The sequence below is a fragment of the Vulpes lagopus genome, chromosome 22 (assembly GCF_018345385.1).
Source record: "Vulpes lagopus strain Blue_001 chromosome 22, ASM1834538v1, whole genome shotgun sequence".
NCBI classification, from domain to species: Eukaryota; Metazoa; Chordata; class Mammalia; order Carnivora; family Canidae; genus Vulpes; species Vulpes lagopus.
In genome coordinates this window covers 24,787,360-24,800,820 of record NC_054845.1, presented here as the reverse complement: position 1 = coordinate 24,800,820, position 13,461 = coordinate 24,787,360, and the positions used below count along the sequence as shown (strand labels likewise).

At 57.4% G+C, this 13,461-nt stretch overlaps 1 protein-coding gene across 11 annotated transcripts in view; it reads left to right on the top strand.

Moving 5' to 3' along the window:
• Positions 1–13,461, top strand: part of TNS1 (tensin 1) — a 184,964-nt gene that overhangs the window by 73,618 nt on the left and 97,885 nt on the right. For 10 of the 11 annotated variants that reach the window (XM_041737617.1, XM_041737613.1, XM_041737614.1 and 7 more), the window contains 2 exons: positions 11,175–11,216; positions 12,001–12,051. Coding sequence is in view for 3 of the 11 variants with exons in the window: in XM_041737621.1 (XP_041593555.1) it covers positions 11,175–11,216; positions 12,001–12,051 (93 nt within the window). In the remaining 8 variants the exon portion in view is untranslated. Of the gene's footprint in view, positions 1–11,174; positions 11,217–12,000; positions 12,052–12,980; positions 13,133–13,461 lie in introns of those variants that run through there. The other variant, XM_041737622.1, reaches the window with a different exon arrangement.

The window sequence follows — 13,461 nt, the reverse complement described above, 5'->3', positions numbered from 1 at the left end:
CGGCGGTGTCCTCCCAGGCCCAGGCCCTGCCGAGGCATTTCTCTTCCTTGCAGAGGAAGGTCCTCCTCCTGGGTCCCACTGGGCTCACACCCTTCTGGATCTCAGCTCTGCCCAGCTGTGGAGTGTTATTCGCACAGGGCCCAGTCGCAGGTCATCCGGTGACAGCCGGGTTGGGTGGGGCATGTGGTGAGGCCAGAGTGCGGGCCTGGTTTGCAGTTGCCAGCAAGAAGTTGCTCTAGGACTGGGGAGGGTCACTGTGGCGGGCATGCGGGGAGACGATGGGGGAAGTGGGGAGCATGAGTCTCATCATTGCAACCCAACTGCCCCCTCCCCTCTGAGAACAGAATGTCCTTGGCTGGTCTGGGATAGCTGGGGGGTCTGGGGTTTAGGGATCTCCAGGCGAGGCAGATTCCTGGCCACTTGGAGTCTTGTGAGCTTTGTTTATGTGAGGAGGGGTCAGGGGTTGGGACAAAAGGGAAAAGGTTGGCATTCCAGCTGGAAGGACTGCAGATGCAGACAGGATACAGAAGGAGCTCCTACCTGAGTGAGGCTGTGGAGTTGTCCCGTCCCTGGGACCCTGGGACCCTGGGACCCTGTGCCGGGCCCCACCTGAGCAGGGGGCTCTGACCTTCCTGGAGGCTGGGTCAGCCACCTGGTGGTGGAGTGGGGAGATTGTGGGAGATTGTGCTCCCAGAGGTTCCCCCCACCTGAATCAGAACAACGCCACCCCCCCCCCCCCCGCCCCATGCACTGCATTCAAGGGTGAGGGCATTAGACTCCCTCCCTTTGGACCCTGGCTCCACAGCCTCTGCTATGTGACCTTGGGACACATGATTTGACTTCTCTGGACCTCAGTTTCCCCTCTGCAGATTGGGAGCTGGTAATAGCAGCTACCCTGGAAGGTTGTTAGGGAGCAAATGAATGTATTTTTTTAAATGTTTTATTTATTTAAGAGAGAGAGTGCAGGTACATGCAAGAGCACAAGGAGGGAGGTGGAGAGGGGCAGAAGGAGAAGCAGACTCCCCGGGAGCAGGGAGCCCTACTGGAGTCCTACTGGAGGCTCGATCCCAGGGCCCCGGGATCCTGACCTGAGCTGAAGGCAGACGCTTAGCCGGCTGAGCCACCCGAGGATGTATTTAATTAATCTGTATTGAGGCCCCTCCAGGGGCTGCCCTCCTGATTTGGTGTAAAAGTCCAGGTTCTTGCTTTGACCTGTGCAACCCCACGTGATCGGTTTCCTCTCTGACCTCATCTCCTTCTAGAAGCTCTCTCCTTCACTCACTGCTTCAGATGCCTGGGCTTCTTGTCCTTGAACGTAGCAGGCAGCGTCAGGACCGTCAGGACGGCGGCGCTTCCTGCTCCTTCTGGCTGAGAGGGTCTTCCTTCAGGTCCCTCGGAGGCTCCTTCCCTCCTGGGCGTGAGATTTCCCTCCCCCCAGCGACCCTGCCTCCCCGCCTTGCTCTCTCTGTCCGTCCATCCGTCCATCCATCCGTCCATCCACGGTCAGCGTCTGGGATGCTGTGCATCTCGCTCACCGGGCTCCCCTCGTCCCAGCACGAAGCCCGTGTCCTCAGAGGACTTTGGTCTGTTGTGATCACTGCTGCATCCCCCCACCCGGCACGTAGTAGGTGCTCGGCGCGCTCGGCGGGCGGCTGGCACACTGGGGTTCGGCAAGCAGGGTGCTCAGCAAGCAGGACTGCTGTGGCTCCCGCTGCCGGGCGGGGGGCTCTAAGCAGGGGCTGAGCTCCCACTGGAAGCTCTGCTGCTGCCCCCCGGGAGTGGGAAAGTGGCCCAGGGGAATCCGGGAGAAAGTTGGGCTTCCCCCAGAGAGCACCCGGCACCTGTTTCCTCAAGGCGGGCGAGGCAACTGCTTTGAGCAGGTTCACAAGAGGGAGGAAAGGGCGGGTTGTATTTTTCCTTCCTTTTCCATTTGCTGCCTCCCCTTCAGCCTCCGCAGAGCTGGTCTCTGGTCTCCCTGCCCCCTTCCCTTGCGCTTCACACCGTGTGTGTGTGTGTGTGTGTGTGTGTGTGTGTGTGTGTGTGTGTCTGTTGTGTTTTCTCTGTTTCTTTGGGGGGCCCCAGCTCTCCCTCTGGCCTTCCCACCCATCTTGCTTAGATCCTACCCTCCCTGGGATGGGGCGCCCTTGTCCCAGGCTCAGGATTTCTGCCCAGTGTGGGCCTCCCAGACACGGTTTCCAGCCTGTGCCAGGCCAGCCAGGGCAAAGTGGCTTAATCTTCAACCCATGTTTTCATCTTACTCAACAGATGTTGCCCAAGGCCTTGGGTAGAAGGGTCCTAGGGTCATGTCCCTCCTGTGGGGTCCCCTGGTGGGGGCAGGATGAAGAGGGGAGAGGGTTTGTTTGCCATGGACACTCATGATCCTTGGAAATTGCTGAAGCAGCTCTTCTCAACTTCTGAAAAATAAAAGTCAAAAGGAATTTCCCGAGCGTGATAGCCAAGTGGAGTGGCCGCCGAGGTCGGCCGGATGGAGAGCCCTCTTGCACACACAGCCTGGCACCCAGGAGCTTGGGCTGGAGACAGATGGGTGTGCATCTCCTCACCAGACCAGCCCCTAGGCAGGTGCTCGAAATGTCCTTGGAATGAACTGGAGGTCGGGGGAGTCTAGGAGTGTGTAGGGGCAGGAGGAAAGAGGTGAATGGGACAAGGGGAACGCCAGGCTGGATTCACCCATAATAGCAGCCAGAGTGCTAGTGAGAAGTTACCCCTTGTATGGAACTTTCTAGCTGCCAAACATTGTTCTGAAAGCTTTGCAAAAATAAACTCATTTATTCTTCATGACAACACAGCAAGAGAGATGCTGTGATTATCCCAATGTTACAGACAGGAACGGAGGCCTCAGGCCACAGAGCTGTGCAAAGGGGGAACTGGGATTTTGACTCGGTCGTCCAGCACCACAGGCCACCCCTCCTGACCATCAATCATGACAAACATCATTCCCTTGCACGACTCCTGCGGTTTCCAAGGCCCTTCCCCTGACATCAGGCCATCCGGAACCCACTGTGGATTGTGTGCAGGTCTGGGCACGTGCGAGAGCCGCCTGGGTCGGCGGGAGGAGCGTGTTGTGCTGAGGAGCAGTGTGGGGCTCAGAAAGGCTAGGCGACCTGTTCGTGGTCACACCGCCGTCGGGGAGGTGGGGTGGGTAGTGGTGTGCTGGGTTTAGATTCCTGCTTTCTCCCCGGGGTCCCCTAGATACTTGCTGCTGTTGTAATACTGGATGCCTGCAGGTGGACTTTTCTGGGATTTCCTCTCCTCTCCTTTCTTCCTCCCTCCCTTCATTTATTGGAAGTATAGTCGACACACAGTGTTACATTAGTTTCAGGTGGTGGGATTTTTTCATTTTTTTTTTCTAAACACAGTGCCGATCACAAGTCCACCTAGCTAGCTCAGGGCCTGGGATTTAGAGGAGGGTCTGTCCCTCCATTCTGTCCATCCATCCATCCTACCCACAGACATTTCCTGAGCTCCCACCTCGTGCCAGCTGCTGTGTTTTTATTTTTTAATTTAATTTATTTATTTGAGAGAGAGACAGAGACAGAGACAGCAGAGGGAGAGACAACATGTGTGGCAGAGGGAGAAGCAGCAGCAGGCTCCCTACTTGAGCAGGAAGCCCAATGTGGGACTCGATCCCAGCACCCTGGGATCATGACCTTAGCCGAAGGCAGATGCCCAACTGACTGAGCCCCTCAGCTGCTGTTTTTTTTTTTTTTTTTTTTTTAAGATTTTGTTTATTCATGAGATACACACGAAGAAAAGCAGAGACACAGGCAGAGGGAGAAGCAGGCTCCATGTAGGGAGCCTGACGTGGGACTCAATCCCAGGTCTCCAGGATCAGGCCGTGGGCCAAAGGTGGCACTAAACCACTGAGCCACCGGGGCTGTCCCCTACTCTTTTTTTTTTAATTTTTAATTTTTTTTCATCCCTATTCTTGTATAAAAGATTTTATTTGTGTGTGTGTGAGAGAGAGAGCACATGTGTGCACGAGCAGGGGCAGAGGGAGAAGCAGGCCCCTTGCTGAGCAGGGAGCCAGACGTGGGGCTCGATCCCAGGACCCTGAGATCACGACCTGAGCTGGGCAGACATTTCACTGACTGAGCCACCCAGGCGCCCTGGTCCCCGTCCTTGTATAAACATCACCCTCCGTCTCCAGAACTCTTATCATCTTGTAAAACAAAGCTCTACTCACTCGATAAGAAGGCTGCTTCCCCTTCCCCAGGGCCTGCCAACCACCCTTCTACTTGGTATCTCTATGAATTTGACCACTTAAGGGCCTCATGTGAGCAAACTCATATGTGTCCTTTTGTTTCTGGCTTGTTTCGCTTAGCGCTGATGTCACGATTCCCCTGTGCTGTGTGTCAGAGCGTCCTTGCTTTTCAAGGCTGAATAATATTCCATGTGTGTCTGTGTCACGTTTTGCTCACGCATTAGTCTGTCAGTGCACATTCGAGCTGTTTCCATGATTTAACTCTTGTGAATAATGCTATTTTCTTGGGAGCAGCCATCCTCATGGGTGTGAGGTGGTGGTCCTGAGATTTTCAGATGATTTTCCCAAGGTGCCCTAGTGTTGGATCTGAGGCAGGAGGGCACCACGCCACCTCACGGAGGAGGAGGAGGAGGAGGAGGAGGAGGAGGGGGAGGAGGAGGAAGAGGAGGAGGAGGAGGAAATGTTAGCCCATTCTGGAGAAGTGTGCAGAGCCCCCAGCCCCAACGATGCCATCTTACCCTCCATTAAGGAGGATGATTAGCAGGCGCTTTAGTTTGAACTCCAGGCTCTGATGAAATTTCATCTTCTGGCAATGAGGGCCATGAGTAGCCATTTTGGGAGATTCTAGAAAACAGAGCAATACCAGGAGAGACGAGCCCGATAGAGCCTTGCTTTTCAACAGGGAGAGCACAGTGATCATTACAGTCCAAAGAAGATTCCCCGAGTGGTGAGGGAGGCTGAAAATCTCAATTTGTGCAACAGGGCTGCACGATCTGGAGAAGGAAAATATGGAACAGGTGCAGAATGGGACTGAGAACGTGGGGAAAGGCAAATGGCCTATTTGCTGTTGCTTTCTGGAGGAGAACCTACTAGATGTTCTTGCAAAAAGGAGGAGACTTGAGTGTAAAGAAGAGCCTTCTAACATCTACAGTGGCCCAGAGGGGCTGTTTGGGGCAGTCACTGTCTGTTGCCAGAACCCATACTCGCCAGCACCTACTAGGTGTAAGGTGGGAGCTGATGGCCTGTTCCTTCTCAGGGGCAGTGCCTGTTGGAAGTCCTGCCCTTAGGCTCGGCTGCAAAGGGACATGGTTCCTGGAGGTCAAGGCATCCTTGAATGTGTTGACTGCCATTCCCGGGGCATCCGTTGGGAGAGACCCAAGTCAGGTGAAGGGGAGCCCTGGGGAGCCGTGTTCAGTGGAGGGGAGAGAGAGGAGTATGAGATGGAAACTAATGAGTGCCCAGCTGGGAGCTTCCGACCAGAGGCAGCCTTGGGGGGCCAGGGAAGGAAGCAATCAGTTTGTGCTTGCGGGGTTGAGAAAGTCTGTCTCCTGTTCAGGCTTAGTTTAAGATTTGAGCAAATGGGAGGGAGGAGGGCAGGAGGACGGGGAGCTGACCCAGAGAGGGGGCAGGGCCTTGGTACGAGTTACTGAGTCTGTTGGGAGCCAAGGCAAATCCAGAGTAAATGTTTTTGGCCAATCTGCGCTTGCTGGGGGGTAGTGGGGGCCAGGCAATGCTGTGTCATTTTGGTTGTCATTTGGTCATTTGGTTGTCCACTGGCTGGGTGCGCCGGTGGAACTGGTGAGCGTGGGCGGGAATGGAAGCTGAGTGAACATGGCCCCATGGGGCGCGTGTAGAGGAAGGGGCCAGATAAGGGAGGAGTCCATGCACTGGACAGGGGAACTTGAACTTGAGCCAAGCAGTAGGGCCATTGTGGGTCCTTGAGTGGGGAAGTGACCCAGAGCAGGATCTGAGAGTTGCTGCCGGTGTGGGGCGTGGCTGGGGTGAGGGGGTGCGGGAGGAGTGCGGGGCGGACCAGAGGCTGGCGCAGGTGCTCCGGGAGCAGAGAGGATGTGGACTAGAGTGGCCGGAGGGGCACGGAGGAAGGGCCTGGGGAAGCACGGCCTCCCGTGTGCTGTGAGGGGAGAAATCCTCCACCCTGGCCTGGCCTGGCCCGGGAGCGCAGGCCCCTCCTGCTGTTGCCCCCTGTCTGCCAGGGGTTGTGTGCTGGGTCCCTCGGGGTGAACTGGGTGAACTGGGGCCGGCCTGAGGACAGGAGTGGGCTTGCCCTGGCCCCTCCCTGGCGGGAGGGGGGGGTGCCGGTGCAGGGAAAATCAGGCATCACATTTCATTTAATCACACCCAGCCTGTTTGTTTTGTTTTTTTGTTTTTGTTTTTGTTTTTTTCCTCTGGTGGCCTAGGCCTGCTGGGAGAGGATGGAGCCCCCAGAGCAGAGGGCACCCAAACACTTCATGGGGAACCAGGGTCCCGGCTTCCCTCGCACCCTGGCGGGGCCTAGCCCTGCCTGTTCTGAACCCTGTCTCCAGTCCCCAGCCCTCAGTGCTGCTGTCCACCCCCAGGGGCTCCCACTTCCTGAGAGGGTGGTCATTTACACTGGGGGGGGATAGGTGGGGAGATGGAGGGCAAACCCAGGCTTTGAGGTGCAGACCTGCAACGAGCTTCTGCATCTGCCCAAAGGAGCTCAAAGCGCTACCCGAGCAGCCCCAGCTGCTGCAGGTTACTTTGTCCTTGTGCGATGATGCAGCTCGCACCCCCAGGGCTGTGGGGTCTGTGCTGTGCCAGCCCGGCCGCGCCCCCCGAAGTGCCCAATAAATGGCCCTTCCCTTTCACTTCCAGCCCCTCCCTTCATCTGCTTAGGGTTCTATTTCTGGACCCCGTGAGCCTGGAATAATCTGCTGTGGGTCCTGGGGCTGAGGACACCCCAGCCCTTGCCGGCCCTACCTGCCGGCTCCCACTAGCGCCCTTCCCCTCCTGATAGGCAGCGCCACTTGTGATCTCACAGTGTGTTGCCATGGCAGCAGATGTGATGTCATGGGGTCTTTTTGGCCCAAATAGCTGCCTGGATTCCAGGCCTCCCAGGGGGCAAGAGTGGGGAGGGCCGGAGGGGTGGAAGGGAGGAGGGTGTGAGGAATTTCTGGACAGAATGTTCCTCCGGAGGCTGAGTCCGCATTCTGCGCCAGACCCCTCCCCCCAGCCCTGGGCTTGGGCATCTCTCCCCTCCCCACCCCCCTGTGGCCCTTGCCTTGCCTTTTCCTTCCTCCACAACAGCAGCCCACAGATACATTTTTTTCCCAGCCCACCCTCCCTGCAGGCCACCAACATGTACGGCACGAACGTCTGGGCATCATCCCAGCCACCCGGCCCCTTGGGCCCACACAGTCAGGGGTGGGTATGCATGCACAGAGGGGGTGTGCGTGGCTTTTTATGGAAAAAAAAAACTTGAGGAAAGGATGTGCAGTTTCCCTTATCCGCCCTGTGGTTCTCAACCCCTCACATTCAGGAAGTTCTCTCTGATGTCTGATGTCAGGGTCTCCTACTGCGGTCCATTCCCTCTTCCTATGGCAGTGCCCTGAAGGATCTGAGGGACCTGAGACTGTTCGTCCTTAAGTCACAGGAAGCTTGTTCCCAACGGGAGGGCAGTTGATGGAGAGGATCTCTCAGCGAGTGTAGGTCTTCGTCAGGGAGGAGACAAAGAGGCTGAGCGGGGGACGGAAGGTTCACATAGCAGCCGTGCAAGTTAGTGAACGTCCCAGGCCGTCTGTCTCAACTGCAAAGTGGGGTCACGCTTGCCTCCCGGGGTGGTTCCGAGGACTGAGGGTCAAGAAAGTAAAGAACTTGATATTATGCCCGGATCATTAGCACTTAGTGAACAGTTGGTATTACCACGTTGACACTGTGAAAAGGCACCCCCAGCGCAGGGCAGGAAGAGGTAAGGTGAGGGAGGCCCGTTGGGTGGAAAATTTGAGGAGGCCTTGCTCTGAGGGTTGTGTGGGTGCACCTGGAGCAAGCTGAGAATGGATGCCTCCCCACATTTTCTGCCCTAAGCGCCTCCCCCTACTCCCTGCTGCCTGCCTTGCCGTAGACTTCCACGTTTGAGACCCCAGGGCAGAGTGAGCTGTGAGGGGTGAGGTCTGGCCGCCAAGGGGCACCAGGTCTGAACCCTGCCACCTGCTTGGAATTGTCCTGCTTGGGGGGCAAGGAAGATTCTGGAAGACTCCTGGTAGGGGTGGGCATTGGCTGTTGCCCTCAGCTTTGGAAAGCCTGGAGTCCTGAAGATGGAGGCTTTGTTGGGGTGCCTGGGTGGCTCAGTTGGTTAAGCGGTTAAACACCTGCCTTCGGCTCAGGTCGTGATCCCAGGGTCCTGGGATGGAGCCCCTTGCTCAGTGGGAAATTTGCTTCTCCTTCTCCCTTTGGCTCTTCCCTGGCTTGTGCACGCACGCTCCCTCTCAAATAAATAAAACCTTAAAAAAAAAAAAAAGATAGAGCTTTCGTCCTGGGCCTGGATAGGGGTGGGGCTAGATGTGGGGGTGCTGTCTCTGTCTGGGCTCCATCTTTTGCATCCTCGTACAGCTGAGTCTCAGGGGGAAGGAAGAGGAGGGCCCGCAGGGAGGTGTTCTGCGTGGCTAGGGACTGGGGTGAGTGAGGTGCAGCAAGGTGTGCTCAGCGGTGGGCCTACAAGCTAAGCCTGGGTGCCAAGCCCTGTATTGCCATGGACCTCGCCATGAGAGGCTGGGCGAGTCATGCTTCTCTGTTTCTCAGTTTCCCCATCTGTGAAACAGGGAGGGAGGAGATGGTGTCTGAAGTCTTCTCAGAGCTGGTGTCCTGAGGAGTGGTGTGCAAGGATGGTGTGTCTGTGTGTCCTGGCCAAAATCCAAGCAGAGATGGAGATTAGAGACATTGGCTCCAGAAGGTCCACAGGTGCTCGCTGCATTGTCGTGGTGGTCAGGGGGCCAGCCAGGGAAGATAGGGAGGGGCTGTCTTGGTTAAGTCTCTCAGTGGATATTTGCTGAGGCCCTACAGTGTGCCAGGCCCAGGACAGGCTCTGGGGGCTTTGGGAGCTTACATTGTAGTGGGGAAGGAAGACCCTAAATGAGATGAGGAAGTGAAATATATAGTGTGTTGGAGAGTGAGGAGTTCTAAGAAGGCAATTAAACCATGCAACAGGGATACGGTATGTTTGAGTGGGTGTGTTTCCACCTGCCGAAGGTGAGCTAACAGCCCAGGCCGAGTGGGTCTCTCTGGCCATGGGAGCTCTGGTTCTGCCACCTTGGGACCCAAAGCGTGGCTTCTCTGGGAGCTTTCCTACAGCACGGCCAGGGGCCTGGGGCAGAGGTAGCACAGGGGATACCCTGCCCTGTGCTACGCATCCCTTGTCTGTCCATGGCCAGCAAACCCAGAGCTGGCAGCTCCTGGGAAACAGAGAAGCAGGACTTCAGTCCCTGGAGAACTGGGATGGGGAGGGGTGGGGAGCTCAGCTTGCATGCTGGGCTGGGTTTGCAAACACTGCGGGGTGGGGGGTGGGGGGCAGGGGGGTGGGTGGCGGTGGACTGGGCGTTTAGCTCCTGAGGGGTTTTTGGAAATTTTTACCTTCTCGGAGAGCATCTCGACCAGTAAGTTGAAGGCATCTGGTGGCTGGCCCTGTGGCAGCCCTCCAGCTGGCACGGGGAGGGGTGGGGCCAGAGGGGCTGGTGCTCAGATGATTGCTGGCCAGGAGGGAAGTGTCTCTTGCAGTGCTGAGGCCTGTGGTTTCTAATATTGACTCCTCTCCCTGGTTCACATCGTGCCAGACTGGGGAGGGGTGGAGCAGGAGGGTCAGGGTGGGGTCGGGTGGGCCTTGGGAGTGTGCACGGTGGAGAGGAGAAATAAAAGCTCACACTGACGGAGAGCTTCCTAAGTGCCAGGCCCTGTTCTAAGTGCTTAATGTCCTCCGTGTCGTGTGGCGCTCACAGACTAGCGCTCAGCCCTGCTGAGGAGCAGCAAGGCCAAGGTGACCTCCGGGAGCTCTCAGTTAGTAGTGGAGAGCGTCAGGACGGGGCGTCTGCAGTCAATGCCGTTAGCTTAGACTCATCCCTGGGCCCGAAACCTTTGAGGACTGCGCGTTCTTGGGTCCCACCATAGGGCCGCTGGATTAGACCCTCTGGGCAGGGCCCGCCACCTGTGTCCTCAGCCCTCCAGGTGATTCTGAGGGCTGCTTGAGACTCCCCCTCACCTTCTGTTGTGCCCAGAGCTGGGGCCTCCTCCCGAGCAGGAGGAGGGGCTCTTCGGGGCCTGTCAGGGGCCCAGGGCAGGTGCTTTGTCCCCACCTTCTCCGTCCCACTGCATTTCTGTCTTCTCTGACCACTCCTGTCTAGCCAGGCTGGTTAAGGGTGAGGGCTTTGGAGCTGAGAGATCTGGATTCAAATCACAATTCTGTGGTGTAAACTCCGCCCATGGAAGGTTCCTGGGATCTGCCCTCCTTGTTGGGAGGAGAGCTTGTCGGAAGAGTGTGGGGCAGGTGGAGCCGTTCCCCAAGTAAGGGCCCGGATGTAGGGATAAGCAAGGGGGTCCAGGGGACAGGTCGGACGGGCAGAGCTTTGGGGCATGGACTCTGAGGTCTGCAAGGGGGCAGGGCTGGTGGTGGAGGGTCACGAAAGCCTGCAGAAGAGTTAAGACTCTGGCAGGCCTCACCCCGGGCTGTGGGGATTTCACACAAAGAGCATGAAGCCCTCGGGTTCAGATCCTGTCGTCACCAGTAGTAGTCGATGGCCCTGGGCCACTCATGTAACTTCTCCTTTCCTGAGAAGCGGGGCTCAGAGGTGATCAGGGGACCCACCTCACTGGGTTCTTGTCACGAATAAATGAGCCGGTGCAGGGGGAGAGGTCCGGCACGTAGGGACAGGCCTGACGTTTACCTGCTCTCTGCTCCTCTCTGAGGGCTCAACACCGATTCACAGGCCTTGTGAGGTTTGTCGAGCTGGGTGGTTCTACTACCAGTAGGGTTGTTTTTTCATTTTCCAAACTTTGCCTCCTGAGCTTGGGGCTACCAGGTTACGTCTGAGCCTTGGGTTGGCACCATGGAGGCTTTCTGCCCGTCACGGCCACCAGCCCAGGGGAGACAGCCGGTGCATGGCTGTTGGCCCTGAGACCTCACCCCGCTTTCTCCCTGTGTTCACAGCCCATCAACGCTGAGAGCGCACCGAAGAATGTAGCCAACACGGTGAGTGGCAGCCCGGGCCCAGAAAGCAGAAGGGCAACTTGGGGTGTGTGGTGGGGAGTGAACAGATGTGTCTGGTGATATCCTTCTGGAGGAGATTTGAGGAACTCGGGGTGAGGGGAAGGATGGGGAGGTGGGTCGTGCTGGGAGCCAGGCATCTGGCCTCACTTGTGTGCTCGGAAATGGATTGCCAAGGAAGTAGGCAGGGCGGTGGGAGAGGCCAGTGGTTAAATGTGGGTTTCTTTATTAAATATGTAGAATGCAAGAAGGCCGGGCAGATGTTCCCAAACAGATCTTTCTGACTTAGCAGAAAGACAGATAATTTCCCAATTTCCTCAAGGGTGCGTGGAGGAGGAAGGGAAGAGAGAGTGGGTGGGGCGTGCAGCGGGGAAGCTGAGGTTAGCAGCCGAGGGGGCACCTCCTGGCCACGGCCGCGGCGCAGGAGGTTGGAGGGCTCGCGTCCAGATCCCACCTCCTCCGCGCTGCTAACTGTGCGACCGTTGGCAAGTCATGAGCCTGTGTGTGCCTCGGTGTTCTTACGTGCAAAATGGGAGTAAGAAGGTCTCCTGGAAGAGTGGCCGTGAGACACAGGTGACACGGCGGGTGAGCTCTGAGGGGCTTTTAGTGGACAGGGAAATGCTAAACACACGGCTAAGTTCCCTCCCGGGCCCTTCTGCTAACCCCCTTCATCCCCTCGCCCCTGCCAGACCCGGGAGGTGAAAGACCAGGTTACCTTTTGATTACTCGCCTTGCTTCCCCCCTCTGACTGCTTTTTCTCTGTCTTCAGGGAGAAGGAGCTTTCCGGAGTGGAAACACACGGAAAAGCCTTGAGGAAGACGTAAGTACAGGGACAGGGACGGGGAAGGGAAGGATGTGTCTGGGCTCACGGTGCCCTCGGGGGAATTGGGGGTGCAGAAGATGTCTCATACCTGGCTGCTTCGGGGGAGCATCCTTGCCTCCTTTCCAGAAGGGCAGCAGGGGTCACTCGGCTCTGTGGCCGAGCCGGGGAGGAGGGGCTGGGGTGAACGGGCCCCAGGTACTTATGCACTTACGGACCTCAGTCTTGGCTTTGGCCTGGCTCAGCTGGATCCAGAGCTCCTTTGCCCATCCCTTTGCCAGACCACTGTGCCCCCGGGTGGGGAGGGAGGACGGAGAGGGAGTGCTCTTCGAGGGCTGGCTTGGTGGTGAGCAGTCACCAAGGTAAGGCCAAGGGAAACGGGCAACACTGCAGCAAGAGAGACCAAGGGCAGAGGTGAAGAAGGATGCCTGGGCTCCTGGAGGGTCATCGGACCTTGAGGAATTGCAGCCTCTGCTTCTGGGGAGAAAAGAGTCTTTGAAAACGTGAGAGTCTGTGACTTAAATGCCATTGCTTCGGGAGGCGGCTGCAAGATCCCGCTGGGCTCCTCGGGCCATGCATTCCTGCTGGAGGTCAATGGGCACATTCCTAAACCGAAGGAGCCCCCAGGGCAGGGCAGAGGGGGCTCCCCCAGGACCCTGCTTTGAGCAGCAGTCCCGCCTGGGCTTGCCCTCACTACGTCCCTGGGGGAGACGCCCCAGCAAGTTGGGCCTCTCTCTTTCTCTGACAGTTTGCCCCTCTGCTGGCCTCTCCATCCTTGCCCGCCCTGGTCTGCAGAGGAACAGGGAGTGGTTTTGGCGGTTGGCACAGGGGGAGCTGTTGATGGCATGAGGCCCTATCATCTGACAGCTGCCTGACCCAGGGTGGGGAGGGCCCTGGAGGGAGGTGCTGGGGCAGCAGGAGGCAGCTCCCGCCGGCAGCCGCACTTCTGTGGTGAGCCCGCCGCCACTGCCACATTGCCCCGGGGCAGCCCTGCCAGGCGGAGGCCTCCCCGGGGCCTTCCCGCCCGTCCAGATGCAGCAGGAGCATGCCTCTTAAATTAGTGGGGAAGGCTCTGTTCAAGGTATGCGCGGGGCCTCTGGGCGCAGAGTGCAGGTGTCGGGGTGGGCCTCTTGCCCAACTCTGTGATCTTTCTGGGGCTGGGATGCAGGTCAGAAATCAATTTTTGTGCGCACCTACTCCGGAGGACGAGCTAACTTAATGCACACAAAGCATATAACTCATGCTCAATACATACTACGCGTTCTTATTACTGTTATTTTGACTAAGGCTCGGGAGGTGGGCTGGGTGATTTTTGGATTCCTGGACATATCCCCCCACCATGGCAGATGCTCTGGTCCCATTATTCAGATGGGAAAACAGAGACTTGAAGGGGCTCAGTGACGGGATGAG